The 18,128-nt window shown below is 49.3% G+C and overlaps 3 protein-coding genes and 1 long non-coding RNA gene across 4 annotated transcripts; all 4 read left to right on the top strand.

The window, feature by feature from the left end:
- Window positions 1-2,659: 2,659 nt before the first annotated feature.
- LOC120692113 lies at window positions 2,660-5,870 on the top strand. Its single transcript, XM_039975344.1, has 4 exons — window positions 2,660-2,829; window positions 3,092-3,757; window positions 4,377-4,463; window positions 4,566-5,870. Exons 2-4 carry the CDS (start codon window positions 3,350-3,352, stop codon window positions 5,643-5,645), a joined length of 1,575 nt encoding a protein of 524 aa, XP_039831278.1. The 5' UTR covers window positions 2,660-2,829; window positions 3,092-3,349; the 3' UTR covers window positions 5,646-5,870.
- Window positions 5,871-7,490: 1,620 nt separating this feature from the next.
- On the top strand, window positions 7,491-9,159 carry LOC120687919 (60S ribosomal protein L21-2-like). The gene is made up of 2 exons (XM_039970012.1): window positions 7,491-7,803; window positions 8,723-9,159. Exons 1-2 carry the CDS (start codon window positions 7,567-7,569, stop codon window positions 8,978-8,980), a joined length of 495 nt encoding a protein of 164 aa, XP_039825946.1. The 5' UTR covers window positions 7,491-7,566; the 3' UTR covers window positions 8,981-9,159.
- Window positions 7,810-8,424, top strand: LOC120687920. Its single transcript, XR_005680906.1, has 2 exons — window positions 7,810-8,157; window positions 8,208-8,424. It is a non-coding gene; the product is annotated as an uncharacterized LOC120687920 (long non-coding RNA).
- Window positions 9,160-11,750: 2,591 nt separating the features above from the next.
- On the top strand, window positions 11,751-14,813 carry LOC120687917 (beta-amylase 2, chloroplastic). Its single transcript, XM_039970011.1, has 2 exons — window positions 11,751-12,540; window positions 13,338-14,813. Exons 1-2 carry the CDS (start codon window positions 11,984-11,986, stop codon window positions 14,452-14,454), a joined length of 1,674 nt encoding a protein of 557 aa, XP_039825945.1. The 5' UTR covers window positions 11,751-11,983; the 3' UTR covers window positions 14,455-14,813.
- Window positions 14,814-18,128: the final 3,315 nt, after the last annotated feature.

The following is an 18,128-nucleotide window of genomic DNA, read 5'->3' as shown; positions in this document are numbered from 1 at the left end:
TCTTATATAAATAGAAGATTACAATACTAATCTAGTCTAAGGCTTTAAATTACAATAATAGAATGTTGCAATGATAATAATCGAGTTGTTCCTTCCACCCGTGTTCTTGCTGTGAAACTTGCAATAAGCGGAAGTTCAAATAGTCAAATAGGATCACGGGGCTTCACTACTGGTGCCTGTATCAAATAATCACCCTTTCATCCGTACCTGTAAATTTATATGTTATTATTCTGATTTATTTTGCTTAGCATGTAGCAAAATAAATGTTTGTATAACATATTTTAGTCTAAATGAACCCTCCAACCATTTTTATACTACTTTTACATTGTATTTGTATACTTTCGTATGCACGCTTTTTTTTATTTAACTTATAAATTCCGCAAATCATACTAAATGAACGAATTTTTGACATCATTAGATTCTTTGCACCTTGAAATATTTTTAGGAATTTTTTGAGATTTTTTCATTTTTTTGAATTCAAATTTAAATTTTGAATTTTGACCGGTTTCATACCGGACCGAACCGGAATCGGTCCGGACCCGGTTCGGTTAACCCTGGTTGCAGCTTGCATTGCGATGCTGTGTGTCTGCCTTCAAGTTTTGAACGTTGTTGCCACGCACGGAAAGGCCGGCCATCCCGCGACCCCCTCGCAACGGCTGGGTGCCACAGCCTCACGACGGGTGCACGCGGCTGCCCCCGGCCTCCGTCTGTTCAGCCTTGCCGTGAAACTTCGCGCGCCTCCAAGTTCAGACAGTCACGCGCCCCGGGCGTCCTGCGGCGGGAGGAGGAGGAGAAGGTACGGTGCGCGCCGCGTACCGGCAGCAAGCGTTTGGAGGGAGGAAATAAAACCTTCCCCTTCGCCCTCGGGACACGTCGTTTTCCACTTTTCCTTGCATGGTTTCCTGGCACTTGCGCAATCATGCCATTCATGCGGCATTGCGCCCGCGCCGTGTCGTGCCCGCGTCAACGAGCAATCCTGCTAGATTTTTTTAGTCCTGACTCCTGAGTTTTGCTCCTGCTAGATTTTTTTAGTCCTGACTCCTGAGTCCTAACTGCGTTCGGTTGGTAGACAGCCCTTCAGCGCTACAGTGAATCTCTCTGCCATCCCTCCAGCTAGGTAATAGTATTTTTCTCTCACACTACTCCAACTCCAACCTCCAGCTCCAGCCTACCGAACACGGTGTGTCCACCGCTAGAAACTCGTACCATGTAGTATATGTTTAACTTGACCTTACAGTACTTAGCGACGTACTTTGGTTTTACCTTTTGTTTTCTCGCTATCATAAACCATCGGAACCTCGACTCATGCATTTTTGCTATACTTGGATTTGTGCTTTTAGAGAGAAGCAACAGCTTGGGTAGTTAGCACGAGTTAGTTATACCTTCTACCGACCTTGATCAAACCCTAATTGTACCCTCTTCAACAATCAAGCTCTACTATTCTGCTGAATTACTCTTGTATTTATCACAGCTGGAGGGAGAAAAGCGACAGAAGATGTCCAATATACAGAAGCATGGAGAGCTAAAAAAATTACTTTTGCACCGGTGCTGAATTTTGCACTTGGTGCAAAGAATAGAAAAATTATTGGTTCTCTTTGTTTTTCTGCTCCAAGAAACAAGCATATATAAGGACAATTGAAGATCAAATACTTTACTGTTAACCCAGACCAGAACATTCATGAATTTCTTCTCATTGGAGCAAGACAAGAAATACAAATATGTCAGAACTGAGCAAACATATGAGGTGCAACACACTGGGATGCTCTAAGGAATAGTACCCGGCATACGCAAATCTCCTTTATCTTCTCCCACAAGCCAGAAGGAAGACATCAAGGGGTCGATAGTAGGAGCAAGAAGAAGAAAGTGCGCTTTTCAGAGAAAGAAGAAAGTGTACATAGTACACGTCCCTGTCCCTCAGTTATTACGGGGGGAAAAGTTACGGATGTGAATACGACGTGACGTGCAAACAGAGTTTGGGGAGCAAAATACCAGAAGCCCCTAGTGCTAGTACTCGACGCGACACCTAAAACCTCGTTTAGATGGCCCATGTAAAAATTTTGAAATGATTTTTTTTGCATATTTAAAGTATTAAATATGAAATCACAAAACTAATTACAAAATTCGTTTATAAATTACGAGACGAATTTATTAAGATTAAATAATATATTATTAGCACATATTTACTATACCTTTAATGTAGCAATTTATTATCTAATTGTGATCTAATTAAATTCCTTAGATTCGTTTTGTAATTTTCAAATAAACTATGCAATTAGCTTCTTTTAAATTTTTTTAAAAAATTAATGCTTTGAAGATAATTTTGAAATTTTGAATTATGCATCTAAATAAAACCATAGCGGCCACCGCGGCCCCGCCGGCCTGGCCGCTGCGCCGCGCGGCTGCGCTGGCCGCTGGGGCCACAAGGAAAAAGAAAAGGCGGCGAGGGGCGAGGGGCGAGGGGCGAGGCGTCCCACTGACGTGTGGGCCTTTACTTCCTGGACTAGTTGACTAGGACTCCTGCAGGCCCCACCCCACGGCTCGTAAGCCTCCGTAGGCCGCGTACGCGTAGGCGCGCCGAGGGGAGGGGAGGGCGGACTAGAGAGAGAGGAGCAGCGCGCAGGCAGGGACCCACAAAACCCAGACGAAGCGAGCCCCGAGGGGGAGGGGTGCAGTTGCTCCCCCCGCCTCCTCCTCAAGTCCCATCATATTTCCTCCGCCCCTCCCTCCCCACGACGCTCCCCACCAAACACCGGAGAAGCCGCCATCTCGCCCCGGGCGTCGTCTCCTCTGCTCGCCTGCTGCTCGGCCTCGTCTCCTGCAGCCCCCGAGGTAACAACAGCTCGCTCCTCACGCCCCCGGCCCGTCCTACTGTTTTTCTCTATCAATCTACTACTAGTCATACTAGCACGTTTTCTGTTTCGTTTCTTGATCTAGAACTAGTAAGTACTCCTATATACGTATGCTGGTATTCTGTTCCGGCCAAGGTTTCCGGGCCATGGAAGTTGTAGAGTCCGGCGAAATTTCCAATTTTGTGACTTTTATCCCCGCCTGTGGGTTTTTGTTTACCCGCATTATTTGATTGTCCTCCCAGGCGCCGCCGCCGCTATCCCCCGGTCGCAGAAACCCTGGTGTTTCCTGGCCCGAACAGCCAGCCAGTTTCCATCGGCCGGGGCGCTCGGCATCCTCCATGACGCGTCCGTCTCCGCGCCCGGCGTCCAGGCTTCCCCGGTGATCGGCTAGGGCAGCGCTCGCCGTCCAGGTCCGTGCTCGTTGCGTTTCTTGGGGCTCTGCGGCCGCGGTTGCGATTTTCCCCTGCTCCGACCGCGCTCTGCCGAGGGTTCTGTGCCGGATGGGGTCGGCGGCGGCGGCGCCTATTGAGATCAGTTCCGACGAGGAGGACGGCGTGAAGATGCCCGCCGCCACACCCGGCAAGCGCAAGTCACCGGAAGGCGCCCTCGACTGGGCCGAGAAAATGCTGGCCGAAGAGGACTTCGGCGCACTTGGTGAGGACTTGGTCGACTCCGCGGCCATGCAGGAGTTTCTGGATTCTCTGATAGACGCGACGGGGATTGTGGTCGCTGACAAGGAGAGTGTGGTGGACGGCAAGAACACCGTTCGTGATGCTTGTGGCGACGTCGACGATGATTGCGTCATCCTGGACGGCGACCCTGATAAGCCGGTTGCCGTTGCCAAGGAGGAGGGACCCCGGCGAGATGCCGCTGAGGATGAACTGCAGATAGTCGCGGAGAAAGGAGAGGTATTGCACGCCTGCTCACTTCCTTACTTTGTCGGCTTCCGTTACGGTTTGCACATTGTCATCATTCTGAGTCACTAGAGATTGAATCCAAAGTCATACGCATACGCCATCATCGTTTTAATGCTGAAACAGATTTGGACCGGGTTGGTGCATCTTTACACATTGTATTCTTGTCATGTAATCAATGAATATGAGGATCTTTATCTCACTAGCGATGGATTTGTTTTAGGAATGCAGCCATTGAGCCAAAGTTTAATTTATCTCTTTTGTTCAGGGCAACTTATATTTTGGTAAAAATTTAACATTTGCATGGGCGCATATGCTGTTAATGATGACTAGTGTTGTTTATGAGGAACTCTTTAAAATTCTCACTGTTGCAAGACTCTGCCTAGTCTAATGTATCCACTAGCTCTTCCAAAAAATTAAGGTTGAAATTAGACGATCTACCTGTATGTTTGAGTCTCATGTTGCCTCCTTGTTATGCTGCACATTATGGATGTCCTTAGTGAGCTCCCTCCTATGATCTTCTAGTGAATTGCTGCAACGCTTATGCATTCAGGAGCTATCTCAGAGCTCTAACTTCAATAGTGGTTTAACAGTTGCACATTCCTTTTTTCAGTTAGCATGCAGGGATTTCCCTCATCCACGGCATCTATGTGCTGCCTTGCCGTTCAGCACCAGTTCTCATGCAAGCCATTGCAGTATGGTCAGTAGTTAACTCCCTTTCCTCTGTTTGTATTACATAATCTGTAGTCAATTCCTGCAACCTGGACACATTTTCATACATGTGCTTATTTTTTAAATGCAGTGCCACTGTTATGTCTGTGATTCTCCTGCTCCCTGTGCCTTCTGGGGCAAAGGCACCGCACATACTGATCATTGTCATGCTACGGATAAGGATGCTAAGTGGAAGAAACTTAGGCAATCATCCAAGAACAAAAGCCAGCCGCCGCCTAAACGAAGAAGTATTCAGAATTTCTCTCACTCAACCACAACAGGACTATCCTTACAGTCTTCTGTAAATGTGAACGGTTCTACTGGAAGATTGCCTGTTTCAACTATTCTGGCCCAAAATCAACGGGTGGATCCCTGCATTATGGCTCCACGGAATATGATGCAGGGTATTAGTCTGCTGAGAGCACCATCTCCTAGGCCGAGAGCTACAGTCTCGAGCTATGGGTCCAAAACTGCTCGGGTTGCTCCTGCAGTTTTAGCACCCTCAAAATCTAACACTTTGCAGCCTTCTGTTCCTAGCTATGCTCCAACACAGCCAGCACAGCCTCATGCATTTCAGAGAGCACAAGTTCCCCCAGGAGGTCGCGTTAGTGCTGGAACTTCTCAGAGTTACAACCCTCAACATTCTGGTGCACCAATTGGATCTCAGGAACACCGATATCGACCACCATCATACACTCAGGTTGCTCCAAACATGGTAGTTGGTACTGGAGTGCCGCTCTCACGGTACACCTCTGTGGCCACTCAGGGAACACGATACCAGCAAGTCCCATTGGCAGATGCAAGACTGAAGGAAAAGGAAGCAATTGCTAGTTTGGCACGTGAAATGGGAGTACCTGATTATAATTCAAACCACCCACTAGGTCAGCAGTCAGTGAGCAAACCTCAATCTCTGCATCCAAGTCAGCTACTTGCACTTGCTCAAGCTAAGGCAAGCCAATGGGCTCAAGTTAATAAAAGATATGTTCCAGCAACTTCAAAAATGAGGCCTTCCAGTGGGCACAATTTGTCCAATCATGCACCAGGGAGTACTGTTCTTCCACCTGGCTCAGTTCCGGTCCAGAAGCCTTTGTGCCAATTGAATTCTCAGAGCAGTGTTACTCCGAGTAATTTGCTTGATGGGAAGCGATCACCGCCTTGTTCTCATCATTAGATTATTATCCTTTTTAACTATGTTTGTAGTCTTTTATATTATAGATAGATAGGTTATCAGACAAACTTCCTAGTAGGCTGTCTTAGGAGAGTACAAAGGTCTCTCCTGTAGTAGAAAGCTTGGACCTGACTGTGTAACGGCCTGGGTAAAGCTGTGGATTAATGGTCAAAACTTGCATTGCAATAATGAAAAAGAAAGAAAAGGGAAAGCGGAAGATGCAGAAGATTTTGCCGGGTTTTCCTGTTTACCAACCTATAATTTGCTTAACGGACCCTTCGTTTTATTGCTCCGTTCATTGCACAACTGCAGTCAAGTTAAAATTTTGCATCTTTATGTTAGCTGGATATATAATTTCTGGCAAGTCATCTTTCTTTGACGTAAAAATACTAAATTCTGGTGATATATCTCAGATATTTAGTTGCTATTTTCTGGAAGTCATGCTTTACATAGAAGTTGGAGCACCACTTGTAAAATGGTAAAAACAGTTGCTCATTCAATCGAGATGACCCCTGGGTGGCCTGCCTTCAGTTAATATGAACTTAATGAGTAATAGTGCTTGCTCGGTTGATGCTTTTACGTGCTTGTAACCGTACAATTGTTATCTCTCTGGCTGGAATGAGACGTCAGATTGCACATGGAAGAAACGCATGGAGCCGTTGATGTTTCATACTTCACGAGCTTTTATATGAAATTATTACATCGAAAAGAAATACACCAAGATTCTTTGAAAAAAAAGTAATGAAATACACTGAGATAACGAACAGGATGAAACGGACTACAGTAAAAGCTAAAGAAGCATCTGTGCTAATCGGATCAGTTTAAAGATCATCATCCTCGTCTGCGTTGGCCGTCGACGTCGCAGCAGGTTCGTCCTTGGGACTGCTTGGAGAAGCGGAACTCACAGCCAAAGCCCCTCAAGCAAACACCACACTAACAGGTCTTGAAACTTTAGATTTCATCCTAGTAGTAGTTCCTAAATTGTACGTGCATGGTTAACCTCCTTAAACTTGGTGACTCTATTTTACACCTCAATTTCACCACAAAGTTCCACGCCAAACAATAAAAAAAATCAATCAAATTCTGGACTTGATTTGAATTCCGAACATCTTGTTCATGTTGACTCGCAATCGAAGCAGATATGGCGATGCTTATACTCTGGAACACGAATCGTGAGGTGTGCCACGAAGCCGGCACGGCGCGCCAGGAGCCTCCCCGAGGGGGCCGCCGGCTCGTCGGTCTTCTTAACCCTTTTCTCTTCGCGCTCGTCGCCCGGCATGGACACGCAGGCTTCGTCGCGTTGGCGTTTCCCGTTGAGCGCGACGACGTCGCCGCCAGAGGTCGAGGACTCGTCGTCCATGGTGGCCGGGTGGAGGTGGTTAGGCTTGCCCTCGGTGGTCGCTTCCTCCACCACCTGCCCGTTTGCGGCCTCCTTCACGGCGGCGGTAGCAGGACAGGACGCAGCTGCGTCGCCGACCATCGCGCACTTTGCCGAAACTCGAAAACAGGTGGGGTTTTGCTGCGATCGCCTTCGGCTTCCTCGCTGCACGCTGCTGCTGGTTTCGGCAATTCGGCGCAAGTCCGGGGCCTCGGCCCCTCTTTATTGGGTGGCCTTGGGAGAGTGGCGAACGAGTCGGACTCGCACGCTCGAGTCCGAGGAGGAAAGCAGGCAGGTTGGATCGAGGAGTCCGATACGCTCGCCACTATCGAAAGCCAAGCCCAATAACGCAGAAGGTCCAGGCGGCAGCCTGTGACGGCCCATCTTAAAAAATAGCACAAAGTCATCCATCGCTACCAGGCTACGGCCCAAAAGAGTACCTATAAATAGGTGTCGCCTCCGTCCCTCGCGAACCCTAGCGCAGCACCCGCACACACCCGCCGCCGCCCAGCCGCAGGAAGGGGGAGGAGGAGGAGGAGGAGGAAGATGCCGGCAGGTCACGGGCTGCGGTCGCGGACCCGCGATCTGTTCGCGAGGCCGTTCCGCAAGAAGGGGTACATCCCGCTCACGACCTACCTCCGCACCTACAAGATCGGCGACTACGTCGACGTCAAGGTGAACGGCGCCGTGCACAAGGGCATGCCGCACAAGTTCTACCACGGCCGCACCGGGCGCGTCTGGAATGTCACCAAGCGCGCCATCGGCGTCGAGATCAACAAGCAGGTTTGACGCCCGCAGCAGCGACACTGTTATCATTTGTTCTTTATCCGCGGCCCGTTCGTTAGATCTGTGCTGATGTCGATGTAGTGTAAAGCTAGTGATTGTTTAGCCCAATGATGTTTCATTACCGCTGATTTGAATAAGGAATTTTGAACTACGCTTAAATATGATCAAACGTCTCTTATCTCTCGTGATGGCTGTCAGGTGACTAATGTTTTGATAGTGCTATAATTGCTCTAATTGTCAAATTCCACTTGACTAACGTCACTTACTGAAATTGCCCTTTGCATTTAACATTCCTCTGTTACTAGCGGTTTCTTTAAGGCTATTGGAAGGTCAGAACATATACTTGGTCAAGTTTTGTTGTGGTGAAAATTCGTTCATATATTGTTTCCTTAACATCAAAGGTTTGTGCTAGAACTGTTTGATTTTCCTTGTTCGTCTGCCCTAGGCCGAGCGCTTACCTCTTAAGCCATGGGGTGGCGTGGTATTCCACGAGAAAAGGTTGTTGTGGCGCACGTTATACGTGTGATGGGCATACATCAAACATACCATTCTGGCTTCCATTCTGTGCTAGTAGTGGCAGCTAGGAAAGCCTGTGTGGATGACACATACAAAAATACATTCTACCATTTTGTCATCTGTTTCATTTACCTAGTGCAAATTGGTTCGTTGTCTTGTATTGAATTGTTCAAGTGCACCGTCTTGCATTGAGTTGTTCAAGTGCGCTTCACAAGTAAGACATTGCACCCTTTAACTTGTGATATGTAGCTTGATTCCTGTGTGCTCACACACGTGTATGTAAAATGATATGTTTTATTGTTTGCAAATTTGCATAGAGGTAGCATTGTTTTGACTAGACACAGGTGCATCTGTTGGAGTGATCTGGCATGGTAATATTTGACATATTTTTGTTTGATAGGTTAATGGACGCATCATCAGCAAGCGGATCCATGTCCGTGTCGAGCATGTGCAGCCATCAAGATGCACGGAAGAGTTCCGCCTGCGGAAGGCCAAGAACGACCAGCTCAAGGCGGATGCCAAGGCCCGTGGTGAGGTGATCAGCACCAAGAGGCAGCCCTTGGGTCCTAAGCCTGGCTTCATGGTCGAGGGTGCTACAATTGAGACAGTCACTCCTATTCCTTATGATGTGGTCAATGACCTCAAGGGTGGTTACTAGAGAGAACGGTTGTATCTTGATCAGTTCAAGCGACCTAGCATCAATGCTTATCTGAATCTTTTTTTGGTACTGGCTAGTTCTTTTTTTGTTCGCTGGATGCTGGTGTTATAAACCTATGTGGTTATTACTGGTTAACATTAAAGATTTTGCTATGGTTGATTGCATCTGGTTACCCTCCAGCTACCCTGATTGCATTGTCTATATTTTTTTATCGTCTGCTTATTTGTATGCCCTCAAATGCTTGCCTCTTGAGCTGTTTTAAGCTAACTAGCTCCATTGCTTATCTGAATGTTCTTGGTACTTATTCGTTCTGTTTTATTGCTGGACCCATGGAGTATGCTATTAGTCTAGTACAAAGTTACTGGTTAAATCGTTCATCATGGTTGCTTTCAGTGTAATTGTGCGTCTAACTTGAATAGTCTTGTCCATATCTCTTCAGAATAGTTCTGGAAATGTCGTGCTGCATTCCCAGACACCTTCACATTGTGACTTTATCCCGGAAGTATTTCGCTCGATGCATCTTGTTTTCTGTTTGGTTTGAACATTGTTTGGCTCAAGATTATTTGTCCCCCGAGCTGTTTGAATTCCGTTTGGGTATTGAAATTGAGAGCTGAAAAGTAGTGCTTGGTGAGGAACCTGGTTTAGGCGTATATAAATCAGCACTTTGATCCACTATTGGAAGAGACGGCCATTTCTGACATAGCGCTGTCGCTCAGAGTAAGCGAAACTTCTACTGCGTAAATACAAAGGCGAAAGTGTATTGCCGGGTCCATTTCCTGATAGCTTTGAAAGGCGAAAGTGTACGCCTTGCTTCCAATTCAAACGAAAGCAACAGCGGCTGCGAAATACAAAGACGTTTTAAATATCGTACGTACACCTGGAACCAGCGATTTGTTCTCACTCGACGCAGTGAGCCTGAGTGGAATCCAAAAATCTCGCATCCTGGAACACAACAAACAAGTAGGCACATCCAGTTTGGGTTGGGGCCAAAGCCGTGTTTGGTTACAAACGACTTTTTTTTGCGAGGAATCTTACATCCATACATATTAAACGAAGTCTATTTACAAAATCTTTTCACAGATATGTGTAAATTTGCGAGCCGAATCTAATAAATCTAATTTAACCATAATTAGATACAGTAGTGCTACAGTACCTATGCTCTAATCATTCTCTAACCGTACGGTCAAAGATCCCATTAGATACAATACTGCTACAGTATTATGGTTACGGAAGTGGTTTTGTAATTAAATTTTATTTAATATCTTTAATTAGTGGTGAAAAATTTCACCAAAATTTTTTCACCCCCAAACCAAACACGACCCGAGGACGCGATTGCACCAGGTGGATGGATGGCCAGGAGGCGACAGGGACGCGGACGCCTGGATATTTTCCTCCGGGTTGCTCTACCAGGCTCTCCACGTTTCGTGCTTCGTTTTCTATTCTACGCTTTTTCGGCTCCGTTTGCTCGCATTTCTTGCTATTTTCAGAGGCGCACGCTGGTCGCCATTGCAGCAGGCGGTGGGTGTTACTAGGTTCCAGAGTGTGTGGCGCACATCTCGCACGAGCCAAAGGAAACTTGACAGACTGAATTTCTGGTTATTTTTAGGGAGCCATGAAAAATCCAATTCTAACGTCCGCCACAGACCGAGCATTATCCTCCTTCCCGAGTCCTGACTTGAGGAAGATAACGTAGGAGAAAAACGAAGGACGAAAATGGACTGAAGTGTCTACTAGAACTTTCATTCGAGCTCCGTGGACCATGGCTGCTAGTACGAAGAACCTATCAAACGTCATGAGATCTCTTTGCACAGTTCCGTCCATCTGCCACACATCGAAGCCGAGCTCTGAATTGTGTCCATGTTATTTTTTTTTAAAGATTGGAACCGTGCAAGTAGTAATCCATCGCAGTCATGGTCCGGTGTTGCTCCTCATATGATGCAACGCACAGGCCCCAGTCGCACAAGACCAGTGCTTCAGATTTCAGAGTGATTTAGCACCATCTGCGTTCAGAATTGCAGGCATGTGACACTGCGTCGGGAGGGTTTCAGAAAGCTAATTGGCCCAGCCGACCACCCATGGTCCATGACTCCATGGCGAGCCATCCGTGATCGAGGAGATCATGAATGTAAGGCTTTGTTTAGATTTCAAAATGTAAAATGTAAAATTTTTGTAAATCACTAGCATGATATATTAAATATAGTCAAAAAATAAATCGCATTATACAAATGGACTGTAAATCGCGAGACGAATCTAATGAATTTAATTAGGATGTGATTAGACACTAAATTGCTACAGTAACCAAGCCCTGATGATGATCTAATTAGACTCATTAGATTCGTCTCGTAGTTTACAGACGAGATCTGTAATTAGTTTTGTGATTAGTATATATTTAATATTTCAGATATTGAAGATTCTCTTCTAAAAATACAAAAATGTAAAATATAAAGTGAACTAAACACACCCTAACTCCAACAAGTTAGGGGTCACGTGAGCACGGCCAAACCGTCCATGTCATGTTTCTCTGGACACGTCTCGCTCATCCGGGCGCCCTATCTCCACGGCTCCACGCCGACCGCAACGTGGCCCGGCGCGCCGCCCGCGCCAAAAGACGTCGCCGTCCCCCCCCCCCCCCCCCCCCACACACACGGACGACGCTTCGAGGCCGGTTCACGCGTCCGCGGGGGCCCCACCGCCCATTTGCAGGCAGCTCTCCCTCGCCTCACGTTCCGCTCACCGGCGCACCGCGCGCCACGTCGCCCGCCCCCCGCCCTATTTAACCCCGCGGCGCCGGGGTTCCCCTCCGCTCCCCGGAACAATAAGACTCGATCCCAGTCCAGATCGTCGCAGCAGAGGAATCCCGGGGTCCCGGACCGACTCCATTTCCGGCCACGAGGCCAAGATCCATTTCATTCCGCCTTTCTTTTTCTTGGTGATCTGATCCAGTCGCCCCCGTTCGCGTCCAATCCTAGCAGCGGCGCGTATCTTCAGCCGTTACTGCGTACAATGGCGCTCAACCTCGCGCACCAGACCGGCGCGGCGGCGGCCGTGACGGCGGCCCCGGCGGCGCCGCGCTCGGCGGTGGTCGCGGCGGCCTCCACCGTCGCGCCGTCCGCGACGGCGCCCGCGCTCCAGGCGCAGACGGTGACGGTGGACCCGGCCCCGGCGCAGGCGGCGGACTCGGTGAAGCCGGACCTGGCCATGGTGTGCCAGGCGCTGGTGGACGGCAAGCCGGAGGCGGAGCACGCGGACGTGGCCGCCGAGGTCAGGAGCAAGGAGGGCGTGCCGGTGTTCGTGATGATGCCGCTCGACACGGTGCGCAAGGACGGCAACAGCCTGAACCGGCGGAGGGCGGTGGAGGCCAGCCTGGCGGCGCTCAAGAGCGCCGGCGTCGAGGGCGTCATGGTGGACGTGTGGTGGGGTATCGCCGAGGCCGAGGGCCCCGGGCAGTACAACTTCAACGGCTACATGGAGCTCATGGAGATGGCCAGGAAGAACGGGCTCAAGGTGCAGGCCGTCATGTCCTTCCACCAGTGCGGCGGCAACGTCGGCGACTCAGTCACGTACGTCCGTCCATCCATCCATCTCTTCGCCTGCTTTGCCAGTATATACTGTTGCTTCTTCTCTGGATTAAACGGCATTAATTAATTTGCTAAACACGCGTTTAGGCAAATATAGAGCTGATCAGATCACTGGCAACATCAGGCATCTGAAGCCTGCTGATCTGTTCTTCACACGCTTTCACGGATCTCCTGGCTGCCGTTGGTGTTTTGACCTCCCGTGTTTAGGAAGCTAACAATGGACCTCCCGTGTTTGGAGCTGTCCACGTCACCGGGCCCTTTACATCTCAACAAGATCTGCACTTCTTTTAAAAGTGAACTTTGCACGGAGAGCCTGCAAAATTGCATCGATTTTGATTTTTTTTTAAAAAAAAAGTCCCGCGACTCGGTGAGCTATGTAGAACCGCAAGTTGACCTTTCATCGTATCCCTAGATAACCTAAAAGAAATCGTCTTTTTCTCTTCGGACGGTGGCGTTAATCATCTTCCTGCTGGCCCTGCATGTGACTTGCCGCGAGATCTGAGGTCCAGAGCCCATAACCTGAAGCAATACTCTTTTTTTTATTAGTTCCCGGGCATGTGATCCTGCCTAGATAGTGGAGACTCGCAACGAAAATAGCATTATGTTATTCTAAAAAAATAGCATTATAAAGGTCCTTGATGCCGTTTTAAGTAAGTTAGGTGCTTTAGTTGGTGCCAACATTCAGGGACATGATGAACTGAACTTTTAGGACAGGACATCTGAAGGAAGGTCGATCTGTGTCACTGACGAGGTGGTGATTGTGTACATACATGTTTCAGCATACCACTTCCGAAATGGGTTTTGGAGGAGATGGACAAGGACCAGGACCTGGCCTACACCGACCGGAGCGGCCGCCGGAACTATGAGTACGTCTCGCTGGGCTGCGACGCGCTGCCCGTGCTCAAGGGCCGCACTCCCATCCAGTGCTACGCCGACTTCATGCGCGCCTTCCGCGACCACTTCGCCACCTACATGGGCAACACCATCGTCGAGATCCAGGTCGGCATGGGCCCCGCCGGCGAGCTCCGCTACCCGTCCTACCCGGAGAGCAACGGCACCTGGTGCTTCCCGGGCATCGGCGAGTTCCAGTGCTACGACAGGTACATGCTGAGCAGCTTGAAGGCGGCGGCTGAGGCCGTGGGCAAGCCGGAGTGGGGCAACGCCGGGCCGAGCGACTCCGGCAGCTACAAGGACTGGCCGGAGGACACCCCCTTCTTCCGGCGCGAGGGCGGGTGGAACACCGAGTACGGGCAGTTCTTCATGAGCTGGTACTCGCAGATGCTTCTGGAGCACGGCGAGCGCATCCTGTCGGCGGCCACCGGCGTGTTCACGGCCTCGCCGGGCGTGAAGATCTCCGTGAAGGTCGCCGGGATCCACTGGCACTACGGCACCCGCTCCCACGCGGCGGAGCTGACGGCGGGCTACTACAACACCCGGCAGCACGACGGGTACCAGCCGATCGCGCGCATGCTGGGGCGGCACGGCGCCGTGCTCAACTTCACGTGCGTGGAGATGCGGGACCACGAGCAGCCGCAGGACGCGCAGTGCCGGCCCGAGGGCCTGGTGCAGCAGGTGGCCGCGGCGGCGCAGGAGGCCGGCATCGGGCTCGCCGGCGAGAACGCGCTGCCCCGGTACGACGAGACGGCGCACGACCAGGTGGTGGCGACGGCGGCGGAGAAGGCCGAGGAGGAGCGGATGGTGGCCTTCACGTACCTCCGCATGGGCCCCGACCTGTTCCAGCCCGACAACTGGCGCCGCTTCGCCGCCTTCGTCAAGCGCATGTCCGGCGCCGGCAAGCGGGACATGTGCCGGGAGCAGGTGGAGCGGGAGGCCTCCGGCGTCGCGCACGCCACCCAGCCGCTCGTGCACGAGGCCGCCGTCGCGCTCACCAACTGATCCATCATCCATCCAACAATACATACACCTACGATCGCTGGATACGCTACGCTACTACTACTATGTACGTACGAGTCGTAGGCTGCTGCGGCGCCGGCCGTGCCGTGTGCCCGTGCCGGCGCGTGTACCGCTCGAAAGTGTAACAACAAGGGAAAAGAAGCTGCGAGGTTAGGGGTGGGGTGACTGGGTAATGGTACGTAGTTGCCACGTTTCAAGCTTGGTGGCAGGGAGATGCGAGTCTGAAGCTCTCTGCTTCTGCTGCTGCTGTTGATATCCTACTAAAAAGTGTATGGATATACTACTCGTGAATTGTACTGCTACGATTTCACGAAGAAATTAAAGAAACAAACTTTCTGCAAGTCTGTTGCCCCGGTGCTGGGTGCCTGGGTGGTGTCTCATGTCTGGCCATTGTCGTGCTTCAGAAAGTGTCGGCGCTCCGGCGCCATTGCTTGCGTTCGCCGTTCTGAAACTAGTGCACCCCCGATCCTCTCCTTGAGAAGAGATAACACAGCAGTACTACTGACGCTGTACTGGAGTATCCTACAAAATTATGAAGAATACTTACGCTGTATTTGTACTGGTACGGTCCAATGAAAAAGGGAACTTGTAGCACCTGTTGCACGCACTTGGCTGTACTAGCTTGTGCGTGCGTTAGTGCATCTCAGCTGCTGGAAGGGGGGGGCGGCGAAGTAGCCATGGAGGCGCCGTTCCACTCCAAGCAGCAGTACGCCGGTCGCTTAGTTTGATATCAAATTGTCGGTACGCCAAAACGTGGGTATGCTAATTTTTTCAATAAAATTTAGCAAGTTTAGAATAGCATTCGATTAGATGGGCTGTTTTTCAATCTTGAACCAAATGAGTGCTAAAATTGATAGACTTACCTATATTTTAGGATGCTAATATCTAAAGCGAAAATCAGGGTCAAGGAGACGACCGCGTTGTCGCCGCGGCCGCGGCTGCGTTTTGCCTCGCATAAGCCCAAACAAATGCTCTGGCCCATTAACACCTAAAAGTGGGCTCTTTCGCTGAAATCTCGTTTCTCTGCCTCACACCGCATGGGCCGAGCTTGTATTCGGAGTTCTTTTTGTGCTAACAGTATTCGGAGTTTCGGAAAGCAGTTGTCTTCATTGGTTCTGCCGCATTTTTTATTTTTATTTTTGTCGTTTGGTACGATGAATAAACTCCATCAGCCAAGCACTGATCGCACTGTTGCAGCCAAGATCGGACGAATGCGGATCAGCTTGTGTGAGTGTGAATGCTCCCATCGTGTTCGTGTAGGAGTCGTACAACTGTGACAGGTGCATATTGACCCAGCAGCCTGCAGGTTAGTGGGTCCGGAGACTTAGCTATTGACCAACCTGCAGTCATGGGTAGTTTAGTCATGATGATGATGCGGCATCGCATGTCATGATTTCCGTTCGCGAGACTGTCATGTTAAGGGCAGTCCCAGCGCGTCAGGTAAGCTGGTTTCCATAGCATTTATTAGGTTGCCAAATCAGCATTTTGGTGAGATGGTGAGATGGCATGTGAGTTAAGAGGAGAGAGGAGAAAAAAATATGGAAACCGGATCGCATGCACGACGCGATGTCGTCCCGATCTCCAACGAGCCAAGACACGGCTAGAAACGCGTTGGGCGGGGAGTCGTTTCTTCTCCACGGTTTTTGTGGGACCCACGCTGGGAGCATGGGCACGGGCCGCCGCCGCCGCCGACGTCGCCCGTTTGGAGCTCGCCGTCGCCATACACGCTCGCCACCGTCGCACTCGGTGACCGTCGCCACCGTCGCACCTTGCTGCTGCCACCGGGCTCGAGGAAGCCGGCCTTGAGCTCCTGCTCCGTCTGACGGGTGCTTGGTACTGACCTCACCGTGGCCGCCCACCAGAGCCGCGACGCGGGTGGCCGCAACTGAGGCATGGCTGGTCGGCGTCAGGCAGCAACGGGTGGAGGAATCGCCATACCTCGCCGCGAATCCCACTCCCCTTTGCTGCGAATCGCCTGCTACGGCGGTACGGCCCCATGGCTGCGCGTCGCACGAGCAGCAGCGATGGGAGCAGGAGACCACCATTAGATCGAGGCGCGTGAGGATTGGGAAGTACTGTCGTGAAGCAAACAAGAGAACAGAGGAAAAGCTTGGTGCAGACTTGCATCAGAATTTCCTGGATCTATGCAGACTTGCTGAGAGGAAGAAAGGAGAGCAGGACAGAGGTGAGAGGAAAGGGAAGTGAGAGCATCTCCAACCAAACTCTTATTTCTTATTTTTGGCCCCTTATTTCTCCCATATGAGGACCTCTCATCCAGTTTCTCTCTCCTATTTCAAAATGTACTCCAACAAACCCCTCATATTCCCCCCTTACTTTCAACTCTCTCATATTTTATTGACATGGACCAACTACCATGAGTATAGTTTTACATAAACATTTTTTGATCATATTTTGTAGGAAATAGTATTTTGCAACAGTTATATTTTCAGCGGTCGGATTTGTTGCAACGGTCATAGTTCGAATGGTTATATTTGAAACGGATTTTTTTTTGCAACGGTCATATTTACAACGGCTATTTTGCAACGGTCATATTTCAAACGGTCATAATTCCAACGGCTATATTTTTCAGCTCGACCAACATAAGATAGACTAATAGTTCATACATGGCATAGTCTAGATAGTCCATACACGACCAGCATAAGATAGACTAATAGTTCATACATGGCATAGTCTAGATAGTCCATACACGACCAGCATAAGATAGACTAATAGTTCATACATGACAGGAATAACACTACTTAGTCTAGATAGTCCATACACGACCAGCATAAGATAGACTAATAGTTCATACATGACATAGTCTAGATAGTCCATACACGACCAGCATAAGATAGACTAATAGTTCATGCATGACAGGAATAACACTACTTCAACTAGATAGTCCATATCATCTTGCAGTCCGACATATTGCATGACAATCTCAATTGGAGCCACCACCACCAAAGCGTTGAGCAATGATCAAATCCTGCATTTTTTCATAGTAGAGGCGCTGTCGGTCACTCATACCAGTAAGGTCCATTTTCATTATTTTATCATCTTCTATCCTTTTTTTAGTTCTAGCTCTTTTCGCTGCAAATCACTCCTTTCCTTCTCTACTTCCATTTTTTTCTTCTATCCTTTTCCTTAGTTCTAGCTCTTCTCGCTGCAGATCACACCTTTCCTTCTCTGCATCCATTTTAACTTGAAGCCTTTTCATCTCTATTGCAATTCTGTCATCATTGCGCTCCTTTTTTTTCAACTCTTTCAGCTCTTCAACCTCTTTCTTCTTAACCCACAAATTCTCCATTGCATCCATGTAAAGATTTTCTCCAGGAGACATGGGATTTTTACCTTTGCGTTGCCGCTCTTTCTCCTTCTTTCTACCATCTGGCCTTGCATTGGAAGCATCTGTAGACTGACTGGCACCCTCCTCTTGAGCAGGAACACCACTTGAATTGGAGGATGTCTTTTGTTTCTTATTAGCACATGCCTCATACCATTTCTGTTCATGCTTCAAGATATTCCAACAATACAGCAAAGTGAATGATTTCTCTTCCTCTTTTTTGAATACATCACAAGCTTGCAGTACCTACACAAGTGGTACATGTGTTAGAAATTGTACAGAGCCCATATTTATTTTCAGCCAATCGAAAGAT

This window comes from Panicum virgatum, chromosome 9N, assembly GCF_016808335.1.
Source record: "Panicum virgatum strain AP13 chromosome 9N, P.virgatum_v5, whole genome shotgun sequence".
Lineage (NCBI taxonomy): Eukaryota > Viridiplantae > Streptophyta > Magnoliopsida > Poales > Poaceae > Panicum > Panicum virgatum.
Note: the sequence above shows the minus strand (reverse complement) of the source record. Positions and strands in the feature narration are given on the sequence as shown.

Excerpts from the sequence above, each read along its gene's own strand:
- LOC120692113 (XM_039975344.1), top strand. The coding sequence starts at position 3,350 with ATGGGGTCGGCGGCGGCGGCGCCTATTGAGATCAGTTCCGACGAGGAG. Across the intron at positions 3,758-4,376 it reads TAGTCGCGGAGAAAGGAGAG|TTAGCATGCAGGGATTTCCC; the intron begins GTATTGCACGCC and ends TCCTTTTTTCAG. Across the intron at positions 4,464-4,565 it reads ATGCAAGCCATTGCAGTATG|TGCCACTGTTATGTCTGTGA; the intron begins GTCAGTAGTTAA and ends TTTTAAATGCAG.
- LOC120687919 (XM_039970012.1), top strand. The coding sequence starts at position 7,567 with ATGCCGGCAGGTCACGGGCTGCGGTCGCGGACCCGCGATCTGTTCGCG. Across the intron at positions 7,804-8,722 it reads GCGTCGAGATCAACAAGCAG|GTTAATGGACGCATCATCAG; the intron begins GTTTGACGCCCG and ends TTTGTTTGATAG.
- LOC120687917 (XM_039970011.1), top strand. The coding sequence starts at position 11,984 with ATGGCGCTCAACCTCGCGCACCAGACCGGCGCGGCGGCGGCCGTGACG. Across the intron at positions 12,541-13,337 it reads AACGTCGGCGACTCAGTCAC|CATACCACTTCCGAAATGGG; the intron begins GTACGTCCGTCC and ends TACATGTTTCAG.